The following is a 24,884-nucleotide window of genomic DNA, read 5'->3' as shown; positions in this document are numbered from 1 at the left end:
ATGGTTGAACTATAAATATAAAATATAATACATATGTAATTTAGATCAGATATATGATGTGAGATGACTGAAATCTAAATGAAGTTTGTGCCTCTTCTGTGATTTAATTATTGTTTTCACTTTCAAGACTTAAGTGCAAATCTAATATAAACTCAGGAAGCATAAAGGAACATTCAGAGAAAACCCACAGGACAATATTACATATTAATATATGGAAATCAGTCTTCCAACTTAGAAAATACAGCAATTGGTAACACACGAATGAATTCAGTTTGTTAAAATCAAAGCAAATAAAAAATAAAACCAAACTAAATCAGTATCTTGTAAATGTCTTTTTGTGGATGTTCAGTAAAAGTTACACAGGCTCTTAAAAGCTTTAATTGGATTTATAGTCAATTCACTAAAGTTCAAACATTTAAAAGCCGTGCACCTTCACATGAAAACAGCTTCATGAGGAATAATCACCATCTAAAGTTTTGTATTTTCACGATATTTATTTACATCTTCAGCCTCGATAACTTTTATTTTTGGCTCGTGGCCACGTCCAGTTCAGTATCCAGAGAAAATATTGACTGAGCTCCAGAAATGTGTAAAAACAACAGACATGTCTGACTTGTTGAAAAGAAGAAAAAGCCACAGACTCTGACAGCAGCAGGTCTTTTTTACTCCTCCATCCATTAGACCCTGTGTAGTGCCTGTGGGTGTGGCGCCCCCTTGTGGCGCTGCAAGCTTTCAGGCCTGCAGGCAACAGGACAGATGTTCACCTGCTGTTTCCAGAGGTTTTCACACAGAAGGTAAGTTCACACTGAAGTTTGAGACTTTGAGTCATTTCATGAAGACTAAATATAACTAAACATTTTGGTCCAACAATAACATCTTTATATCCAGTACTATGGAAAGAAAATAAAGACTAATTACATTTTTTTATAATGTTAGTTTATTTTAATATATTGAGGGTTTTAAAGAAGGCAACTAGAGATTAAAATAGTTAATTTCTTAAATTCTATAGCTTATTTGATTCTATTCATAGGCGCATGGAAGGCAAATAGAGACTTAAACTATTGTTATGGAGACTCAAATTATTATTTTATTTTATAATGGTAGTTTATTTTGTTGTAATGAGTGAGATTAACGTTATTTTTTATTATGGTGGTTTATATTATTCTATTATGGGAGTATGGAAGGCAAATGGAGATTAAAATGACAATTTTTTATTATAAAGTTAATTTATTTTATCCATTTAGGAAGGTGCATTGAAGGCAAAGAGAGAGTAAAATGAAAAACCTCTTTATAATGTTGGTTTTAATCTAATCAGGGAGTATGGAAGGCAAAGAGAGAATAACATGACTGATTTCTTTATTGTTATCGTTGTATTGTTGTTATTTTTAGTCAGTCTATAATTAAAATCAGTCAAAATATCTCTAAATGTAAATCTGCAGTGTGTCTGATGTTTGGATGTGATCTGAAGCTCCTCTGTCATTTGTCCTTTGCTTTGAGCTTCAGGAGCAAAATGGCCTCTGCCTCTTCATTTGTGGGATTTGTCTGTTTTCTGTTTTTTCTCCAGTCGGATGTCTGAGCGGCTGAAGCCCCTGTTGTTCTCTGGATGCGGGCTGCGAAGGAGGCAGGTCCCTGAGTCCCGCTGGAGGAGGCTCAGTGTCGGAGCAGCCGGGTGGGGATTGGAGCGGCGCCGCGTCAGTATCTGGATCAGCCTCCGCCTCCTGCGCGCGGTGTGTGCGAGTGGAAAGTGATCCAGACGGTGACGGAGCTTCCCCTCCCGCTCCTCAGCTGCCCGTCACACCGGCACCGCGAGACACCCGAGCCCCGCAGCCGCGCACCTGTGCCCGGGGATGGAGGGAGAGATGCAGCCCGCGGACGAGGGGCCCTGTGCGCCCAAAATGTGCCGCCAGGAGCGGGGTCCGTACAGCAGCCTGAAGCCCTTCCAGAGCAAGCGCTCGGCGGGCAAGTCGCGCTTTGACAGGTCGGCTGCGGTGGTGGAGGTGCCTCTGTTTGGCGACGGACATCACTTCACTTTTCACCCGGAGCAGCCTCATCATTTCCAGGCGCACCACAACCACCTCAACCACCAGCAGCACCAGCAGCGTGTGCAGCCGCTCCACCAGACCCCCGTCGCCATCAGCAGCAGCAGCAGCAGCAGCATCCAGCAGCAGCATCAGCAGCAGCATCATCACCCGATGCCCCAGCAGCAGCAGCAGCAGCAGCATCAGCAGCAGCATCAGCAGCAGCATCGCTTCCCATGTGAGAGCAGGCCCAGCAGCAGGGTCCCCACATCCACAGCCCCTCTCGGTGCGCAACAGCGGCGCGTCGGCGGAGCGGAGCCCAGATTGTCTCCAGACTGCAGCTACAGCATCAGCTCAGGTGGGTCTCAAACTTCTCCACAGTGCAGGTCTGCTCCTCGTTGAGACTTCACTCATCCACATGTCTCCACACTGGTCTGACTGCTGGGTATTCTGGGGTGTTTTTCACAAGTCAATGGGGAACACAACGTTGTCCAATTAAAGGACAGAGACTCTTTTGTTTGCTCTTCATCACCTGAGCTTCATGTTGTTGCTCCCACCTCTTCCTCCTCTGCCTCCTGTCAGCAGTGATTGATTTGCTGCTGTAATGAGAGCAGTCATGATTGAATCTCCAGTGGGCCTGTGCTAAAAATTACATTGGGTAATTGTCTGTCCATGAGTGTGTGTGTGTGTGCGTGTTTACATGTGTGTGTGTGTGTGGGTCTCCTGTTGAAACACATTGTTCCCTGCTCATTTTCCTCCTCAGCTCCTGAGCTCTACAGGCTCAGGAAGAAGAAATGTTGGCTCCCAGGGCGGGTCCATGGGAACCAACATTTCAGATGAAAGCGTTGAACCCAATCCTGGCAGTTCTGAAATTAAACAGATTATAGTTCCGTCATCATCATCCTCTCATCAGATATGAATCTCTTTATCGCCGTCGGCAGCCGAGGCTCAATTGGCTGCTGGTTATTGTTGCTTTACAGGCAATCAAGTGTTCAGAGTGAGCTCAGGTTGCACCGTCGCCCTTTATTAACACTTACACGTGAAATCTCTTTAAGCCCCCCCCCACAGACACACACACACACACACACTCTGGAGATAATGACCCATTGTTTGCATCCATTCTTAGGTGCACGTGTTCCTGATTTCACCTGTGAAACAATAACACAAATCCATATTGCCCTGCTCTAATGAATCTGCTGATATCACACAAGAGTCCCTCAGTATCTTGCTTTGTTCTTACTGACAATGACACGTGAAAGAGTTTTTATCTGCGGGATGCGATCAGCATAACATCACATCTGAAAGAAAAACTAACATTGATGATATTTGTACCCAGGTGTTTGTTGCCAACAATGTTATTTGCACCTGAGGTGGATGGCCAATTTTGTTCTGAGTGTATATTTGCACCCAGGTGAGAAGTCACATAGCAGCTAAGTGGATATTTACACCTGTTGACTTAATGGCTCCATATGTGCCTTGTTTTCTCACATCCAACTTTCAGTTGCAGTTTGATTTAAGCAACAACATTTCTTTGTTTGTTTTAGGGAGAGATGATGGTTTTGGTGAAAACAGACACAATCACAAATTAAACCATGTGTTAGAAAACCTTCCTGCCAGAACTTCTCCCTCGTGGCTCGTTGAAATGTTGCACCAGTGCCTGAAAACTGGGTGTAAATCTCCACCATCACCAACCACCCCGGGTGTAAATAGCATTATTGGCCACACACACCTGGGTTCAAACGGCGTCTGCCAAACCAACAGAAAAAAACTTGATGCCCTTCTCGTGGAGAGAAGCACCAGAGAGCCGGGGACTGAGCGACCGCTTCGGCGCACAATAACACAAATTGCATTGAAAAGCCTTTTCCCAAAGAGTTGTGATTAAAATAAATGGGGCTCATAAATTTGCCTCTGCCGAGCGTGTTGTTTTTAATGAAATTTTATGAGGCTCTCAGCTCGCAGTGCCATAGAGGAGGGGAGGGGGGGTGCAGGGTGAAGGCGAATGATATCAGATACATCTCGACGGGTAAACAGAGACAGCACGCATATTAATAAATGCGACACATCTGCACCAGGCTGATAGACACGTCTGAGCGAGTGGCAACGCAGCAGTGGACATCTAGAACCCATTTTATCTGTGTGTGTGTGTGTGTGTGTGTGTGTGTGTGTGTGTGTGTGTGTGCGTGTGCGTGTGTGTGCGTGTGTGTGTGTGTGCGTGTGGCCAGTGGACTCTTAATCATTGCATGGAGGTATGTGTGAGATCATCTCACCCAGACGTGCCTCGACTACCAGCGAAACTATACACTGACTGAGGCGTGTTCCTGGACAATAGCTCTGTGCTGATTTTCTCTGCTCGGCCGGGTTCGGTCACAGCCGACACTGTGACTTCAGAGTTTATTGATATCTGAATAAATCAGCATAATCAAGCTGACATTTGTATCAACAGAGGAGCCGACTGTACGCTACAGTAATGGAAATGTTTGGCTCGACGAGGCTCGATTAAAAAGAAGGAAAGAGGAAGCAAAAGCAGTGAAGCATAAAAGAACAGAGAATCACTCATATTGTCTCCATCGCTGAGGAGCAGTGTTCTGCTTCCCGTTAGTAACTAAGTATATCTACTCAAGTATTTTCACCCTCCACTACTTTCTACCCTGCTTCATTTCAGAGGGAAATATAAATCTTCTGCTGGATTAAATCTTAGATTGAGATCATGCAATAAAAAACACAACGTCATGCATTATTCAAAAATGAGATATCTCTTCAAATAATCAGGTGAGAGGGACGACCTGAAGCTTAAATTGATCATAAATTATTCCCCATCATATGATGTCAGACGATAAGTGACATCATGAAGTCAGAAAATTATACAATTCAAAAATGCATGTTTCAAGGTATCCCTGCATCCTGTAGACGCAACCTGAAGCTTATTTAGATCAAAAAAAAATTCCTGATCATATTTTAGGAATGATGTCATCATTACGTCACTGTGAAGTCCGAACATTATGTCATATGAGGAAGTAATGCATTAACTTTTGCAACCAATAAGATAAGAGACAGGATCTACATCTTATTTACATTGACCAATCATTTGTCGTCATTATGAAATGTCATTATTACAATATGAAAATGTCTGGCCCGACTGGAGTGTTTCCGCTGCTCCATCGTCTCATCACCCCTCAGATTTAACCGTGTCCCCGTCCTCATTAACAGACAGTTTACTTAATTACCATGAAACTTTAGATGAGGATATTCATTTTTCACAGTAAGGAAACAATATGAGGGAGTTCTTTCTTTTTACTTCTCATTCCCTCTCCTGTGAATTGAGAAAAACTCAATCTGCTGATGAGGACCTTGTGATGTGGTTAAAGCTCTAGAAGAGCTACTCAATGGACCCTGGGGTGAATGTTTCTCGCTCCTGTGAGGACATAACAGTGACTGACGCATAGATGAAAAACCACTTCAGCCCTTTGACATTGTGATTTCTCCTCTGCCGCAGAAAACCGTCTCATCTTGGATGCCTTCGCTCAGCAGTGCAGCCGAGTCCTCAGCCTCCTCAACAACGGTCGTCTCCTGGAGCCTTCGTCCTCCTTCGGCTCCAACATCAAGCTGGAGGACGCTCAGGGGCTTCACTGCTCCTCACTGGGGAAGCCCAAACCCGAAGAAAGCTCGTCGACCACGGACCCAGAAGAGGAGGCTCAACAAAGCCATCTGAACCAACAACAGACCTCTGCCGTTCTCCGCATCTTCACAGACTCCCTCCAGAGCTATCTCCTCTCAGGGCCTCAGCAGCAGCAGCATCCGGCTGCAGGTCTGGAGGACGAGCGGTGTCCGGCGGCAGAGCCCGGTTCAGGGGTCTCTCCTCAGAGACACACCCTGGGAGGCTGGGGCTCGCCCACTCCGTCGGAGTCGTACGGCCACCCGTCGTCCACGCTGCCCGAGGAGGAAGAGGAGGAGGAGAACTGCTGTCCACGCTGCCTGGAGCTGGAGCAGGAGGTTTTGTCTCTGCAGCAGGAGAACGAGGAGCTCCGCAACAAGCTGGAGAACATTCCAGGTGGAGTAAAGAAAGGAAAGACCTCACACTGCTCCAAAGGAGTTCTAGTTTGATATGTGGCGACTGCAACGGCCACAGCTCATGATTCATTTCCACACTAAATAACACAACACGTGAGCCGTTATTCCATGTGTGGAAACATTGGATTTCATTGTTTCTACACTCTCAGGTTGCAAGTAGCCTAATTAATATTTCGTTATTGATTAATCTGCCTGTTAGTTCTTTGTTTAATTGCCCTGCATGCTAATGTAGCTGCACACACAGATGATTGATTTCACCACTGTCTGTGTGTATGTGGACTGAATAACTCAACATACATTCTGAAGCTTATATTGGTCATAACATTATAACCCATCATATGACATCAGAAAATGGCATAATGCTTATTTTTAAAATGTATTTTTCCTGGTATATCTAAACTATTACTAGATTATCAAAATTATGTTTCATCTCATAAATTAATTGAGTAATTGTTTAGATTTAAATATAGATTTACTATTGTCTCGTTTCAGTTTTTGAAATTTTGGAGGATTTAAAGTTCATCATGTTTTCTTACATGTTAACATGAAATAGCATTAAAATGTCCACAATGTACAAATGCAATATTACATATTGTACTAAACACATTCTGGAGCCGAGCAACCATGTAGATAATCATTACAGCTATTTTTAGACCAGAATACGTTAGAGGATAAAGATTATTTTTGTCAATAAATCCCCTGAAAAGACCAAAACCAACAGCCAAACCATTTATCTGTCAGTTCTTCTTCATTTCGCTCAGCTCCACTTGTTCCTACTAACCACGTAAATCTTTTTAAACTGATCATAAATATACTTTTGAATTGAAAACCAAAGGCAGCTGTAGTTTTAAAATAACACACATTACTCAAACAGGACTAAATAGTGTATTTGTGGAGACAGTTTTCAATCACACGTTAATCTTCTGTGTTTTCACTTTTCAAGCGAGCCACATGTTATTTAATGTTTAACAGTTTGCAACAACAGTTTTAATAGCAGTTATTTTTCTGAACTTTCCTGCTCCCCAGAGACTCACTAACGTAATTTACATGAAACTGCTCATTCCGTAGCTGCACATTAAACACTGATACAACACCGTCTCACCCTGATCAGTAAATTACCAGACATTAGAGTCAGAATGAGTTTTTAAGGAGGGAAGAAAATAATGCACGATTGTTATTCTTTAATTATTCAGCAGATGTGTCGTCTCTTTGTTTTGACAGTGTGTTTGTATAACTGCTCACATTAGCTTATATATGTGTGTGTGTGTTTTTTTATCGATGCAGTTCCCTGTCAAAATGTTCTCGACTACTTCAAGACTGTTCTGGAGTTTCACAACCAGCTGATCCAGCCGCTGCCGGAGGAGCAGCTCACAGAGGTGAGGAGACAGTTTCCTTCACATCAGCCCTTTAAAGAGTTATTATTAGCATCATGATGAAGTCTAAAAATAACAGATCACTTCCGCCCTGCGATGAAAATGTTTTTATTCATTTTAATTGTACAAATAAGTGAAAGAAAACTGTCTCCGCAGGAAGAAGAACGGCAAACGGTCTTTGAGGTTGGTGTTTTTTGTTTAAACCCTTTTTATTATTACTTCCACCGAGGAGGTTATGTTTTCATAAAAACAGCGTTTGTTTGTTCGTGAGCATGTTGATGCAAAAACTACTGAACCGATTTCAATGACATTGTTTTGGGGGGGGGGGGGGGGGCATCTTGATCAGGGGCCAGATCCAGGCATTTTTCCACTTTCTCAAACATTGCAGGCCATTTTTCAACATTTCCATTAATTTCTCACAGATTATTTAATGGATCTTGATGGAAAATCTAAGACATGTTAAGGGGACTGATATTGTGTGAAGTTTAGTGCAGACCCCCCCAAAAAATGTTGGAGCTAGTAAATTTAAATGTGGTCTTCATATGGGGACAGTTGTAACCTGGTGGATGTGTCCACTCTCTGAGTACCATTCTGTTTGTTACTGTAACGATGACATGAGATTCACACCGTGAAGAACAGTCACCTTTTATTTGTAAAATGATGCATCGTTCAAGTTGAAGTATTTAAACCTTAATATACTGCACTCAGATTTGGAATAAAAGTCAATAACTATGTGAGGCTGCATTATTAATTCACATTAGTGGGTAAAGACCACAGACATCCCTGAGCTCCCCCCTTTACTTACTGTATCTCCGTCCTCCCTGCAGGGCAGTAAACAGCTCCTGGAGAACTACCCTCTGTTCATCACTAACAAGCAGTGGGATGAAGCCGTCAACTCCTCCAAGAAAGATGGCCGCCGGCTGCTGCGCTACCTGATACGCTACGTCTTCACCACGGACGAGCTGAAGTTCTCCTGTGGTCTGGGGAAGAGGAAGCGTTCAGTCCACTCAGGGGAGCCGGGCCTGGAGAGACGACCACTCAACCCCGTCAAAGTCAGCTGCCTCAGAGGTACAACTTCTGACTGAGTGCTTGTGTTACACTTCAAGAAAATAAAACTGATTGTTTTAATTTAATTGAAAGATCCTCTTCTACGATCCATGTTTCAGATTTGACAAGTTATTGCTCTCTGTTTATGAGATCATTAACTTTGTGAAACTATGAAACACAGGTAGCAGAATATGATGTTTTTTGAGGAAACCATATATTTTGATGTTTTCTTTTTTAATTTGCAATCTCTGTGTCAGAGTTCATCCGGATGCACTGTGCCTCAAACCCAGACTGGTGGATGCCGTCAGAGGAGCAGATCAACAAAGTGTTCAGTGACGCCGTCGGCCACGCTCGCCAGGGCCGGGCCGTCGGCACGTTCCTCGGCAGCAGCGGCAGCAGCACCAGCAGCCTCTACATGGACAGCTTTGAAGGACACCTGTCGCAGGACGAACTGTATTTAAAAGGCTGCCAGAACGGCCAATCAGATTGAAGGTGAACGGGAGGAGCGAAAAGACAAAATGGCAGAGATGTAGCTGTACGACAACACATATCCCACAACACTGACCTTATCCTGTCACTTTACACAGTGAAGAAAACATTCCAGAAGTTTCTCATACAGAAAATAACGACTTTCCTCTTTTCAAATAGTTTTCTAGCTTTTTGCCATTTTTATACCTAAACTTTTGTTTAGTGAAAATCTGACTCTTGAGGTGCATTTTAAATTGAACAGATTTTTAGTCTTCCATTTACTGCTTTGTCTATGGTTTGAATTCTGAGCAGTTGTGTGACTTTCAATGGGAAATCTCTGTTTATTTCATTTGGAGGGGGTGGAGGTTGTTTTGCGCACACAGGTTGTTTAATTTTTCAGGAAGCTGTTTGTGTTAAGACTCGTTACGTCCCTCAGTGACATTTCACCCTCCATCACCTCCGTCATGGTAAGTAGCATTTAATACTTTCACGCAAACTTCTGCGTCATCTGCGAAGCACTTTTACTTTACCCCTCTACAGGAGTGCCTCTGAGAAAGTTCTGTTCTGTTGCCTGTAGTTTTGCACTTTGCATCCACATGTTTGTCTTCATTTGAGCCACTTCTGATGTGTACAAGTTTATTTCTAAAACAGAAAAATGCAGTATTTTACGAATGCAATTTCCCCTGGGCTGAAAAAAACTTCCTACGACTATACAATGTTTTTTATTTGCTTTCCAGAATAACTTCACACAAAAGTTTTATAATTTGCTTCTGAGAATTCCTCCCTTCTGCAAAGGCATCACGACGTCTGCTGAATCAGTTTGTTTTTGTAATGGATGTAACGCTGATATTTGCTCCTTATTATGATCAACTTCTTATTCGTTAAATTAGATGAAGAAAACTGTTGAAAACCAAAAGAAAAAACAAAACTTTATTGCTTTATTTATCATTTACATCGGGACACACTAAGGTTTTAAGGAATACAACTGAAGTCTGAGCAGAATTTACTATATTTTAGAAACACTCCCTTCTTACCTTGTTGCAGCGCCCTGATAAAACTCGGGATTGTCGAACGTTAAATTTTGGTTTAAAGCAGCTGCCATATTAATAATGCTCTAAACCTCCACACTGTTAAAACTGCGTGTGTCATATATCCTGTGACGTGGGTTGTTTTGGTCCCAACTTTGAGTTACAAACCTAACGTTTCTTTTTACTGACAAAAAACATCCACGTCTGAACGATTACATGTTGAAAAACTGAGCACCTCTTACTTCCTGATTCTCTCATTTGCACTTTTATGCGTCTCATTGTCCATGAGCAGAATTGTAGCATTTCATTTGTTTCTTTACGTTCATTTTTTGTTTTCTCCCTCAGTAACGTCGTTTTCTACGTTTTGAATGTAGCTGATTTCTCGGGTCAGTTTGCCACGTTGACAGTGTACAATGTGTATTATAAAGTACAGTTCTTGTGTGAGGTGTCTCTCTCTCTCTTTAATAAGCCAAGTAGAAAAGTGCCACAGAAACCTTAAAGCAGTTGGATTCTGTTGTTGTGTTGCTGTGCTGAATGTGAGCGTTTCTTTGTATTTACTCCTCAAAGTTTAACAACACTGTGAAACATCATTTTTACAGATATGATACTTTGTTTTTTTTATTTATGATAAATAAAATGAATTATGAAGCTGGAAACTGGTGATGGTTCACTTATCTGTCTGTCTGTCTGTCTGTTATCTGTCTGTCTGTCTGATGCCATATGATGATCCATTTGCTGGTTAAATTAAATGCTGACTCGTGATATTAGTATCCCAGCCAAATGAACGAGTCATGATGGGATGTGTGGGTTTGTGATTTTGATCCATGAACAATGATATTGTGTCTTTTAAAAGCAGGACCACCGCTGAGTAGAAAACTTGTGAGTCATGAGTGAGAGTCCTATAAATTTCACTTAGTAAAACTAATATAATGCTCATGTATCAACACTTACATTCAGCTCAGTTTTACTGTCATTTTTGCCTTTTTTTGGTAAATGTTTTGTATTTTAAATTCTAATCTGCAAAGTGACTGCAGCTGGAATAAGAACTACAATATCTCCTCATAAATGTGCGAGAATGAGCTGCGTGAAATGGAAATGTTTCATGTTTAATAAAAAGTCACCAATCTAGATTTCATTGAACCATTTGTTGAATGAGTGAAGAAAGAGATGAGAGGATGTGACCACAGCTCCTCCACTTAGGAAGAGCTTTACTTCCCTACTGATCAGTCTCAGCTCTGAAATGTTTTCTCTTTTGTGCTGATTCTTCTCACGTATCTCCACTAGAGGGCGTTATAGTTGAGGGAATGACAGTAACCTGATGTGGTCAAACTTACAAACATTACAAGCTTTACTGTGATTCACCTTGAGACACAGACATGTCCAGGGAAAGGAGCAGAGGAAGACACAATAATGTTTCTGTATTGAAACTCTCAATTGAAAATAACTAATCAGCCTTAAGAGGTCATATCATTGAAATTCAAAAGATAACATTTCTAAATACTTTTAGGTTTTCTGAAAGTTTTTTGTGCAACATTAGTGAACGTTGCAGGTCGGTTTAACAAGACATTGTTTGAAATCATAATAATAAACAGTATTTTTTAAAGCACCTTTCAAAACAATTAAAATGTGCTTTAAACGATAAAAAGTGTAATTGAAGGCAAACAATAGGAAACAGTTAAAAACAAACACTGCAGTTTCATACAGTCAAGTAATTAATATTATATCATTTTTTTCACAGAAAGATCTGCACAGAAATTTTGGACACATCATCATTTTCTGCTGTTTGAGGATCAGGACCAGCTGTTTGTGTGTTTGTGTGTGTGTGTGTGTGTGTGTGTGTGTGGGTGTGGGTGTGGGTGTGTGTGTCTGTACTTATGTAGTTGTGAGGACCATGAGCATAGACCTTACAGAGTGAGGACATGTCTGCACAAGTGAGGACCAGACAAAATGTCCTCACACGCCAAAGCTTGTTTGAGGGTTAAGATTTGGTTTCAGGGTTAGAATTGGGTTTAGGTTTAGTTTGGAGGCTGCCTGCATTCTGCCAACCAGTGTCCTGTCCAGTGTGTGTGTGTGTGTGTTTCTCTTTAAACTCTGCGGCATCCCTGTCTGTGTCTGCGGCCCTGCTGCTGGAGGAGGGCGGGTCGTCATCACCGCTGAGCAGCAGCAGCAGCAGATTTCGGACGGTGCGACATGTCTGGCTGCAGCGGCTCTAACCCGGTTTGCACTAAGTGAATTTGCGGATGACCCGCGGAGCCTCGAGCTGAACTAAGGCCGCCGTGCGGACACTGACCTCGGGGAAACTCCCACTGGACCCGCGCACGTTGGAGATTTCCTGCAGAGGCGCCTTTTGTTTTTGCGCAGAGCGGACACTGGCGCACGGTGGGGGGGGAATGATCCCGACCATCGAGTGACACGACACCGGGATTCTTTCACTGCCACGTTCCCGTGCATCGGTGCAAACATGATGTCACTGATCGACCTGGACGACGACCAGCGCTGGGTGCCCACCCACGTGAATGTCACCGTGCTCCGGGCGAGGGGGCTGCGCACCAAGGGCAAGCACGGCAGCCGCTACCTGTACACCATCATCCAGGTGGGGAAGGAGAAGTACACCACGGGGCTGGTGGAGAAGGCGGCGCTGCCCGAGTGGAGCGAGGAGTGCTGCTTCGAGCTGCTGCCCGGGATCCTGGAGGACGGCGGCCGCAGCGCGTACCCGCCAGGCAGCGGGGACCTGGTGCTCACCGTCATGCACCGGGTCCTGATCGGACTGGATGTGTTCCTCGGTCAAACCATCATCCCGCTGGACCAGATCTTCCAGGAGGGCATGTGTCCCAGAGACGAGTAGGTGCTGTTTGATGCCTGGGAGTCTGATGCCTGCATGACAACATGTTTATCAGTGTCCTGATCACACATGAAGTGATTTGTGATGATTGCATCTGCTCATGTTAATCAGTAAAGTTTGCAAAGGGGGGGTATGACATGCCAGTGGCGGATCTAGGATTTTTCTGAATCAGGGGCCGATTATATGTCCAACATCAGTGCACAATCCCTGAGTCTGTAAGGTGCACATCTACGTGTCTCTTTGATTTAAAACCACACCTCAGTGAATATATCTTAATAATTGTTCCTTGTCCAATCAAATTATGTTCTTCAGAAAACTTGGGACAAAAACATTCTTAAAAAACAGGACTGGGGCACTTGAAGGGGCCAATCAGATTTCAGCTTTGCCCAGTGCCCCCCTGGCCCCCCCACCTCTGGATCCGCCCCTGTGACATGCATATGTTCATGCATGTCAACATTTAAAGGACGTAGAAGCCTACCCCCCAATTTGTTTTGATGTATGTAGTATTTAAGTTCTTTTCCACTCACATCTTTCCTGCTCGATCTGCCTCTGACTGATGGGGACACGTGGTCAATTTAGAAAATTGCCAAAGCTTGATCCCTAAATGCATCATTGAATTCTCCTCTCCTAGACTGATATACACTCCAGCAGCAGTACCCACAATGCACTGCAAATCCACATGATGAGACACAGATTCCACTGGGTGACTTAATTTCCCCACATGCACTTACTATTAAATTTTTAATGGTATAGCTAATATACTCTATCTATATGTGTACTTTTAAGTATCTGTTGATGGATCACCTACGATCGTATATGACACTGTGTCCTTCCTGTCTTCTAACAACATCATCACCCCACTGCTGTGCTCCTGTATGCAGCTGTGGCTTTAGAAAGTGAGATAGAAACCCACCGTTGGTGCCTGAGCTCAGATTTAACAGTACAGAGATGTGGTCTGAGAGGTTCAGCTCTGAAAACTGCAGGGAGACAGAGAATAACAGCTAAATATGTTCATGCAAAGTCAGAGTTCCCTGAAATTCTTGAAATGAATGCTGAGCCAGTGCTGCAGCTGGGTGCTTGTACATCTCAGACTGATGATGTGTAGTTTAGTCTGTGTCGTTTACAGGGTTCAGTAGGTTTTTGATTTAGATCGGCGGCTTTCTCAGCTGCTTTGAGGGCAGTTAGAATGCTTTTCAGAATAGTATTTACCTTGGTTACCAGGATTTGAAGTGAAGTGACTGAAACACTACGTCGCCCAACTGAACGTAGCATTAAAAACTTTTATTTGACATTTTTTTATTTCGCAATTTCCGTCAGGGAAGCTCCCGTTACATTTTGGTGCAGATCGGGATCAGGGGGTGGATCCTGGAATTTGTTTATCAGGGCCTTTTTTTTTTTAGCTGAATTCTCAGAGTAATTCATGGATCTGGATGAAAAATAATCCGGCATGTTAAGGGGACTGACACAAAGGTACATGAAGAACACAAACGTTTTTCATGTATCTTTGTGGTTTTTTTGCCTTTACCAACAGACCAGACCATCAGTCAAAAGATCGAGATGCAGTTCTCTGTGCTGTTCCAGTTTTATTTATGATTTAGTTATCACAGCAACTTCTTCTCATCCAGACAAATGAAAACCTCCTGACCACCAGTTGGACACATGAGGGTTTAAGGTCATTAAAACTGAATATTTGTCAAATTTCGCTCAGTGAATATAACAAATCCTCTCTGTTGTTACTATCACCATCTGTGACTGAGCTACACACTGAACAATACGTTCTTTTGTTGCTTTTATTGAAAACGTTCTCCAATTTATCTTATTATATTATGAGTCTTTGTGGAACTCCGCTGTGCCACATGGTGACGTAACAGGACTCTGCAGTAATATGTGAAACATCTCCACATACACACTGAGGAGCGGAGCGTTCAACACATCTGGATTGAATTGTGGCTTCTCCGCCCTCTCTCTCTCTCTCCCTCCACGCTCGGTGAAACTCACACTGAAGTCCTGCTGTTAGTTTTGGCTCTGAAACACTTTCTCTGGTCCACACAGAGGACGCGGGAGGCACCATTTCATTGGCTGGCTCCTCATATTGTTCATGTTTCACATACACACGTTCATACCGCGTGTAGGCGGGTGGACACAGAGGAATTTGGGTCGTGTTTTCCTGCTCTGAGACGTGTCAGAGAGATTTTTGAAAAGTGTAATCCCCAAGCATTATTTCCAGATTATGTAACATGTGGAAAACACTGCCAAAAGAAATCAGTGCTTTTTGTTGTTGCTTGTTTTGTCCCAGCGAATGGTCAAATAACACAATGCTTTAAAGGGATAGTTCACCCAGAAATGAAAATTCCCTCATTATCTACTCACCACTATGCCGATGGAGGGGTGGGTGAAGTGTTTGAGTCCATAAGAGACTCTTGGAGTTTCAGGGGTAAACAGTGTTGCAGCCAAATCCAATGCTTTGTATCACATATTCTGCCAAAGTGATGTATTCATATGGGATTGTCTCTTTTCTGTTATTTATCCAGATGGTTCAAGCTCAACTCCAAGGCAGGAAGGAAGGAGAAGGAGCGTGGTGAACTTCAGGTAACGGTGCAGTTCACCCGCAACAACATGACGGCCAGTATGTTCGACCTCACCATCAAGGACAAACCTCGCTCTGCCTTTGGGAAGCTGAAGGATCGCGTCACGGGGAGGAAGAGGGGGGATGTGGAGTCTTCCTCGGCCATCGTGCCGGGCCGCTTCGCCGCCCTGTCCGGATCCCTGGGGCAGCCGTTCGGAGAGGGGGGCGGAGGAGTGGTGGTGATGGAGTCTCGAGACGTGGCGGTAGCAGAGGAGAAGAGGAGCAAGGTGAAGGATTTCTTCAAAGGGAAGCTGCGCAAGTCGTCCGACACCAGGTCGTGCTCATCGCTGGCTTCAGACAGCAGTTTGTCTTCCATGGCCAGTGACAACCCCGGCCCCCCACCCAGTCTGGATCTGCTGTCGGACCCCCCCAGCTCGCCCATCTACACAAGCAAAGTGAGAGTGGACGCCCACTATGGAGAGGCAGACTTAGCTAAAAAAGGTGAGCGCTGACATCATATACATCATGTTTGAAAGAGAGGCTGGTAACTGTTTTATTAAAGATCACTTCGACCAACATCAATTCTCTAAATGTGGTTATTGTGACCAAAATACTTTATTAATGGACATTACACAGAAGAAAAATACTCATCAGCTCATCCGTAGACTGAATATAAAGATGGACGACTTGTCTCCAGTTCTTCCTGGATACAGGTGCCGCCATTTTGCACTTATGTACATCTAATGCAAGCACCCGACCAATCATAAGGCAGTCTTACTGCTAGGGTTTATGACCTATACTGCAGGGGGCGATCAAGATCATGGATCAAATGTCATCCTCCTCAATTGACAGATTTGCTAACTTTTCTCAGATTTGCCTGTGTTCAAGTAAAGAAGGTGTAGTCCTGAAGCATTTAATCTATTTTCATGTTCTGTCTTTGTTCCCACAGTTCTCACCAGTCAACACACCACAAAGGTTCTCACACACAAGCGAGCCCTGAGCGACGAAGCCAGCAAAATCACAACGGCCCTCTCTCGATCAAACGTTGCGATGGAGTCTCTCAGGGGTCAGACCATGACTCAGTCCAAGTCGTCCTTGTGTATAAATGGAAGCCACGTCTACGACTCCGAGCCATCGACTCCAAAGAGCTCGGGAGCGCTGTCGTCCAAGCTGGTGCTGCAGGAGAAATGCTCCCCGCTGTCTCGCTCCCTGCAGAACCTCACCAAGAGGAGCGAGGACAAAGGCTCCTTTGCCGAGGGCCGCCGCTGGTCATTCGACAAGACGAGGAAAGACGAAGAAAAGGAAGCTCGGGCATCGTTTCCTCCAACTCAGCAAGCTCAGACAGACGGTCGCACCACGCAGGCGGCGGCGCCGACCGTCTCCTCTGCGTCCAGTTCACCTGAAAAAGGGAGGAAGCTGAGGAAGACGTTGTTCTCTGGAGGGAGGAGTGAGTCTCTTCCCGCCAAGTCGGACCTGAACCAGGCTGCTTCATCATCGGAGGGGAGGCTCAGAGGCTGGTTTGGCTCCGGCGACTCCCAGAACAAGCCGAGGTGAGTTGTTTACAGGCGCCACAGTGTCTGATGAATGTAGCTCGTATCCAGGAACAACAGCAGGCTCACGGCAGGCCTGTGTTCAGTTGGGTGTCCTGAGTTCTGCGTTTTCTCTCCTCTTTGCTCATCTGAAAATTGATTTCATAGTTTTTAGGACCATGCTGTATCATCACCTCATACTATATTTTCCACCAGCAGCACTGCAGCATCTCCATTTCTCTACGGTGTGTGTTTCCAGATGAAAAGATGCAGCATCACTGTGGTTTAGAAAACTGCTCCTGGAAAATGACGCCAACAAAATCATTTCCTGTCAATATGAGCTCACCTAACAGAACAACTGCCGAGGCAGATGATCTTTGAATGGCTACAATGCATTATTTATTTTCCTTTTTTGCCTGATCATTTTGCAGATGTGCTTTGCTTTTTTTGATTTAATTTGCGTTACTGTTTCCATGATTCTATCATTTGGCTAATTTAATATCTGCAGATCTTTAGTGGCTAAAAATAGTCGAGCTAAACTCTTTGCTGCGGGATATGAGCCAGTGTTTTGGTGGTGGTGAGTGTTTTGTGTAAGATATTCGCCGTGTGGTCACGTGGCACATCATTAACTAAGAGGACTATTTTCCTTCACAGGCTGGAAGTTTCTCCTAAGGTAGAAAGCAGCTCAGACGTACCCCCTCCCCTCCCTCCTCTCTCCCCCGCTCCCCCTCAGTACTCCTCCCCCTCTGGTCACGTCTCACCCGACGACCGCACTCAGTCTCGCCCGCTCACTCCCTCCACCTCACCCTCCTCGGCTCCCATCTCCCCCTCCAACCCTTTCCTCCCCCAAATGCAGCGCAACCCCTTCTTTGAGGAGCTCCTAGCCGAGGAGTCGCAGACGTCCCCTCCTCTTGCACCTTGCTCCCCCTCCTCCGGCTTGTCCCCCTTCCATTACACCACTCTGCCCTGCGCACCCAGCCCCGCTCACGATGCTCATGCTACAAAGATGGCTTCCATAAGGAGGGAGCGACCCCGGCCAGTGGGCAGACAGATATCTCTCCCTGCGTTGTTACCCAAAGCAGCCACACCGAACTCCCATAACCACGCCTCTCGCTCCATGTCCGAGAGCGCAGGAGAGTGGGATGACTTTTTTGATGCTCTTGCCTCGAGCAGGCTGAACTCGCCTACAGGAAGTGTTCCTCAGAAACGGCTGAGAACCAGCCCGTCATTTGATACATGTAGCTATGCAGTTAATAATCATGCACAAGGGCTGCAGACGTGTGAAGAGCAGCCTCCGCCTTTGCCTCCGAGGAGGTTGTTAAGAACTACACTCAGTGAGATTTACTCTGACGGCTGGCTGCACAGAGGTCAGGAGCTGGCCGTCCACAAAGAGGCCTACCTCCTCTCACAGACCGGCGTGGCCTCGCTACAACATGGACGAGAGGCCGAGTGCAAAAGAAACGGTTCATCTCCGGACCCTCAGACGAGCAGCGAGACCTCCGACTCCCCCAGCGTTCCCTCCGAGCAGCGAGCAGACGCCACGTCACCGGGATTAGTCCCCGAAGAGAAGCAGAAAAAGTTCAAATACGAGCCTTTGGAATACGACGCTGACTGCTGGGGAGGGATGCTGTTCGAGCAAGATCTGTACGGACGCATGTGCAGAGGAAACTACGGAAAACTCACAGCGAACAATCATCGTTTGCCATTGAACACTGAGGAAAGTGATGGGACTAACATCACGTTTAAGATCTCTGCACCTGAAATGCTTCTTGACAGTGAAATCTCTGTGAAAGACGTCATGAACTTGCCAACTACGACTTCCCCAGGCCCAGACGTGAAGATGGATGGTCCCTCTGCTCCGGTAGAGGCGGTAGCAGAGTCTAAAACAAACGATACCACTTGCACCAACAATAACGTGTCTTTCTTGTCAGGAGACCTGAACATGAATGTGAACAACTTAGACTTCACTTTTATTGACTCTGACGGCTCCTCTCAATCAGAGGCGGTCGATACTCTCAAAGGCGTCAGTAGTTTAGGAGCCATTTCCCCACAACAGACAGAAGATTCACTGACTGTTTACCACGCGGAGACGGCACCTGAGGATTTATTCACTTTAAAGGACACCTACATACCTGAGATGAACTCTTCGTTTGAAATAAACGCTTCCAGTAAACGGTGCAAAGTGTCTCCAGCTCTCCAGGACTGCCACTGGGAGCTGAACAACTTGTTACCACGTGATCAGTCCAGGGCAAACGACAGCGGAGAGATCGCTGCGCTGTCGTCGCAAAATCAAACATCATCCGATCTTCACGTTGAATTCAGAGACGATAAAACAAGAAACAACGGTAATTCTCAGAAGACTCAGAAGGACATTGATGATAATGGTAACCCAGAAGCTCAGCTGGCCTCACATCAGCAGACCGAGGTGTTTTCCGGAGTGGTCAGCGCACGTTTTAGACCCAAAGGTTTGTCCCGACAGAGCAGCTGCAGCAGCCCGAGCAGCCAAAGCCAAAGTGGAGACAGAGAGTTTGAACAGTTGTTGTCTCTCGTTCAAAACATCTCACAAGTCGGTAACGGACAATTGTTGTATCAGCCCAGTAAATCTTCCACAGATTTGCCAGTAAATAGCACCGGTCGGCCGAAAACATCAAAAGTCAACAAAATGTCCCTCCTCACCAAGTACTGTGTCACAGGTATTCCCTCTGAGGTCAGTTTCGAAGACCTCCACGCTAAAGTAGCACCAAGCTCAAGATCCCCTACTAAGCCTGATCCCTCTCCTTACTCCACCCCCTTTGCACCGTCCCTGTCCAACGCCACCACCACCGCCAATGACACACAGGCTAAGCTCCACCCCACCCCTCTCTGTTGCCCCCCCATACATCTCTCAAGCATGGGGCCCGGTGCTGGAGCCAGCACTACGCTGGTTGTGGCCCCCTACACCTCCACCACCTCTTCCTCCTTCTCTACCACCTTCGCCACTGACCCGCCCCTGGTCGATGCACGCCACTCACTTTTCCCTGAGGAGACACAGCCAGCTAACAACCTGCCCCGTCAGGAGAGCAGGTGAGAATCCTACTTGGGTGTTCAGTGACTTGTAGCTTTAGTGACTTGGAATATTAGAGACATGATTTCTCATTTTACTTTGTTGCTATTTTCAGACTTGGCCTGGCTTGTTTGCTGTTAAATGCATTTATGTATTTTGAGTTCTGCTTGTTCATCCAAACGTTGGTTGGTTGGATGATGAACTGCTGTGCACTGCTCTCAGCTTCGCTTCACATTTACGTTTTTCATCTCACCGTTCAGTTTCTTGTTGGCTGCTGTAAGTTCTTCCATGTTGTTCCGCTTGGACTTGGCTACGTTCGCTGCTACTCATCCACCTGCTAACGAGCGCTAAACATTCATATCCGGATAATAGTCATGTCAGTTTTATTTATTTATGTAGCACATCGAAAACAACAGGAGTTGAGCTGCTTTGTGAAGGAAAAACAGTGCAAGTAAATGGATAAAAGAGAAAGAAACAATAAGATACACACAAGAAAGAAGAGAGAGAGATTAGCAGAGTCATACAACTGAAACAGGCTGAATTAAAAGGAAGATTTAAAAGGTAGGATTTTAAATCAGATTTTAAACTGTTGATTGTAGAAAAAGACTTAATTTGGGACAGGATTGAAAGAAGTTGTGAAGAAGACATAAGGGACCTGGGGCGGAAAATGGGATCAATGATATAATGAATGAGCTTTGTAGACACACAGTAGTATTTTAAAATAAGATGATGTCCAGTGAGTCTCTCAAGAGGAGAGAAAAGTGTGGACATGACTTTAATTCAGATGTAATTCTTAAATGGTAAAAGCTGCTTTGTCACAACACTACAAACCTAAAACAAATTAAGAGACCTACATTAATTAGTCTAAGTTAGTGTGTAATTTTAGACCCCTAGCAAATAAGGATAATACAAAGTGAAACCTGTCCATGATATTTAGACAAGAATGAGTCGAGGACAAAGGAGAATGATTCACGATTTTACGATATTTACAACAAATACAGAAGATAAAACCTAATAATTGGAAAAGAAAGATGCTTTTGCAGAAGGATTGATAAAATCACCTCCTTTTTAGATGATATCAAAAACAAAACACAATAGTTATCCACAGTATTTCTTCTGATGTAATCACAAAGTAGCTTTAAATAAAATTCTAGTTTTACTCTCATTTTCCATTTCTAAATGTTCCCTGTGTCTCCCAAAGATGATTTTACCACAAGTGAGTGAGTGCAGTGGGATTTTATAGCAAATTTCTAATTGAAATTGAAGCGATTCAGCTTCGTGTTTCCTCTCAAAGAGCAGAAGATGGTGTTTAACTGTCTCCTCCAGTTCTGTGGACTCCTTCACAATCAGATTTGTCTTAATGTCTTGAGCTTTTTTCAGGAAATACTGCAGAATGAAATCAAACAATAACCTGCCATCATTTGTCCATGAATGATGAGTCCTTTAGAATCTGTTCTTCATACATTCAATATACCCGTGTAGACGAGTGAGTGCTGACCTCTTCCCAATGCAGACCCCACCCAGTGAAGCCATTAACCTCCAGCCAATCAGAGAAGAAGGAGGGGCGTTCGGTTCTGGAGAAGCTCAAGTCCACGATCCACCCTGGACGCGGCGCCGCCCACCTGGCCGCAGCTGAAGCTGAGAGGAGTCAGGTACTGAGGAACAACCCCCCCGCACAACACTAACACTGTATAAATATCCATGTAGATCCATATAGTTCATTAAGACAGATGTGTTTCCCCTTTACAGAAATGTTGAGTCATATTTCCTCATGGGCCTGAAGTTGTGATATGAAACGTTCGCAGCAGTAGAAAGAATAAAAGCATGAAAGTGTGCAGCTGCTGTACCTTCCAGCTCGGTGTTAGACTGAGGTTGCTTTGAACTCTGTGGAGAGAAATGCTGATCCCATTACTCCTCTCCAGCATGACATCATTTTTTGGCCCAGATAAGAGTTTTCAGGTCCTAAATTAATGTTCTCGTCCTCGTCTGTAACACGTTGGAGGAGGATGTTATATATATATATGCTGTCAAGTGTGTGGGGGGGTGTTCCAGGTTTCACTCTAACCTGAAAATGAACAATAGTGACGGATGGTTAATAATCTTTAACTACTTCTTATAATAACATTGAGCACATTAAACATTGAGGTAGATTCTGATGAGGGCTGAAAACCATAGACTATAAAAAGATGGACGACACAGCTCCTCTTTCTCCAGACGTCCGTGATCGAACGCTGCAATCTTGCACATTTGGATCCGGAGTCTGAGCAGTATAGTGATCAGAGGATGGAGCTGCCAATACGAGCATTTGACCAATCGCGTGCAGGTCTCAGCCGTCAGTCATGTTGTTTCACCATGTTTTTATAGCTTCAAATAACTAATTAAAAACAGAAACCATTATGAGAAGAATGTATTTTGTACTTTGACTCTTTAGTTGGGTCCATTTCACTTCCCATCTGTAAACATAGAGGAGGTGGGTTTATAACCTATACTGCAGCTAGCCAGCAGGGGGCGATCAAAATGATTTGGCTTCACTTTTAGGCAGCTCTCATGTATTCATATACAGACCATGGTCTTTCTGGCTGTAGTTACACACAGACGTATACAGATATTCTCATCTACTGTATTTCCCGACAAGAAAGTGAATAAATATCAAACTATTCCCACAATTGTGATACTGACCAGCCTCCGTATGACTTCCTACATCTTTTCTCTTCCTATCTCGTCTCCTGCAGGAGGTGCCTGTGGACAACTCAGCTCAGTACCAGCACCTGACCAACATGGAGCTGATCTCCCTGCTGCTGCAGCAGGAGATGGACATGCAGAAGCAGCAGGCGGCCTCCGAGCGGCAGGAGGCGCAGCTGGGGAAATGTGAGGGCGAGCTGAAAAAGGTCAAGGCACAGATGCGAGACCTGGAGGACTACATCGATAATCTGCTGCTGCGGATCATGGAGCAGACGCCCACGTTGCTGCAAGTTCGAACCAGACACAAGTGACCGCGGCGCTGAGAGCGTGTGCACGGTGTATTGCACATGCCATGCGATGGTCTAGACTGCAGTTTCCTCAATAGAGGGTTTAAACACAGGGTTATTATTGAAGGTTGGGAATCGCTGTTCTAGAGTCAGTTACAGTCAAATGCACCACAAATCATCCAGGTCTTCTCACTGCTGATACTGCCCTGTTGATGTAGACACAATATTACCCAACATGCATGCTGATTACTATCTTCAATTTGGCACGGACAAAGACGGATTAGCTTCAATACCCATGCTTATTAGAATAAGTTAAAGTAGTCAGCTTTTTTCCAGTTTTCACTTTAACCACACTGCTTCCATAAGGGTAGAAAGAAAGTACTGTCCCTGCTCTTCAGGGATTGTGTTCAGTATTTCTGCCGGTAAAATATGAAATTAGTTCAAGTTAAAAATGCAGCAAAAGCAACATTTTGACTCAAGATCTTCATCTCAAATAGTTTGACGAGATGCAAAGTGCACAAATGTTAACTTGACCTAATTGCATATTTAGTAGTATTTAGGAAATGCTACAAAGATGCATCAAAATGCTGCTCTGCAATGTGAATACTACCAAAAGATGTTCTGCATTAACATTGTTGTATGATAAGCAAAAAAACCATTATTCATATCTGTGGCAGAAAAGGCTTCAGAGGACGAAGACTTACTGTTTGCAATCTGTGTTTTTTCTTTTAATTTCTCAATTCCTTAATTTCTTTTTATTATTTGTTCTTATTTTGTATAAAACTAAAACTGAGAGTTTTTTTAATATATTTTATGTTTTTTATGTCCATTGTGCATTTTTATTTTGTTGAAAAATCTGCATTTGAACAAGAAATAACAGCATCAGTGCAGTAAATAAGAATATAAGTTATTTCTATCAGATACTTTTGTCATGATATTGTCTAATACCACTCCAGTACCACTGTAGCTACTTGCAATGCTTAAAATGGCCACAGTACTGTACTGTAATAAGAATAAAGTGCACATGAATCAGAGGCTCTGACTTGTGATTGATCTGATTTGTTGAGTTTGCTGTAATGTTTGTTTATCTCCACTAGAGGGCGCCCCTGTCCTGAGTTCAGGGTGGAGACCTGGTTCTGCACAAACATTTGCTTTGTGATTATTTTCATGAACAGGTTCACAGAACATGTGTCTGCACCATAGACTGTTTATACAGAGGTCTGCACCCACCTGATGTATCACAGGTAATGTTGTGTCTTTTTCATTTACAACAAATGTTGACAATTTCCCCCAGAACTGCTTCACCACTATACCTGCAGCAGTGATTTTAGATGGTTTAAGTAAAATACAACAGACTATGTTGTGTTTGTATTTAAGATGCAGGAGATGTGGTGCATTTCCTGTTTGGACTGGACATTCTGCACAGTCTCAGAAAAACCGGGGTTGTTTACATCTTCCCATCCCCTTACGAGTAAAGATATAAGAATAGAAAAATTGTCAATATGATACTTTTCTTAAAGCAAAAGGAGCAACATCACCTTGGAAGAACTCCATCACAAGTTAAAGTCCTGTGTTCAAAAGTGTACTCAAGTAAAAGTACAAATGGTTGTATGAGCAAAGGATTAAAGCTAATGCTCACTAAGCAGCAGAATGTCAGTGTAATATTATTAAAGATAAAGATTCATTAAACAATATCATGTACTGTATAATAAAAACATATATGCTTACAATGCAACCGGTTAAGGAGAAGTAACTACTGTCAGTTATCAGGTCTATGTATCAAAGGCTATTTGATTTATTCATCATGTTATATCTTAATTTGAAAACGTAAATACTTTATTTGAAAAAAACATTACTTTAAATGTGTATTATTATTGATTATTTTACCAGGCACATCACAAACAAGACCTTCTGTTTGATTAACGTATATAAA

At 43.9% G+C, this 24,884-nt stretch overlaps 2 protein-coding genes across 3 annotated transcripts; both read left to right on the top strand.

Annotated features, from left to right (window-relative positions):
• The first annotated feature begins 1,394 nt into the window (after positions 1-1,394).
• Positions 1,395-10,658, top strand: LOC117769744 (BEN domain-containing protein 4). The gene is made up of 6 exons (XM_034598858.1): positions 1,395-2,376; positions 5,512-6,066; positions 7,371-7,462; positions 7,616-7,642; positions 8,287-8,527; positions 8,764-10,658. Exons 1-6 carry the CDS (start codon positions 1,848-1,850, stop codon positions 8,994-8,996), a joined length of 1,677 nt encoding a protein of 558 aa, XP_034454749.1. The 5' UTR covers positions 1,395-1,847; the 3' UTR covers positions 8,997-10,658.
• A 1,422-nt stretch (positions 10,659-12,080) lies between these two features.
• On the top strand, positions 12,081-23,985 carry LOC117769742. Of its 2 annotated transcripts, none has more exons than XM_034598854.1 (6): positions 12,081-12,843; positions 15,376-15,911; positions 16,360-16,960; positions 17,594-20,002; positions 21,496-21,634; positions 22,715-23,985. In XM_034598854.1, exons 1-6 carry the CDS (start codon positions 12,464-12,466, stop codon positions 22,973-22,975), a joined length of 4,326 nt encoding a protein of 1,441 aa, XP_034454745.1. In that variant the 5' UTR covers positions 12,081-12,463; the 3' UTR covers positions 22,976-23,985. The 2 variants fall into 2 exon arrangements, with proteins under 2 accessions (XP_034454745.1, XP_034454747.1); XM_034598856.1 differs by having other exon boundaries at positions 12,632-12,847; positions 21,496-21,636; positions 22,714-23,985.
• The last annotated feature ends 899 nt before the right edge of the window (positions 23,986-24,884 follow it).

The sequence above is a fragment of the Hippoglossus hippoglossus genome, chromosome 10 (assembly GCF_009819705.1).
Source record: "Hippoglossus hippoglossus isolate fHipHip1 chromosome 10, fHipHip1.pri, whole genome shotgun sequence".
Classification (NCBI taxonomy): domain Eukaryota; kingdom Metazoa; phylum Chordata; class Actinopteri; order Pleuronectiformes; family Pleuronectidae; genus Hippoglossus; species Hippoglossus hippoglossus.
Note: the sequence above shows the minus strand (reverse complement) of the source record. Positions and strands in the feature narration are given on the sequence as shown.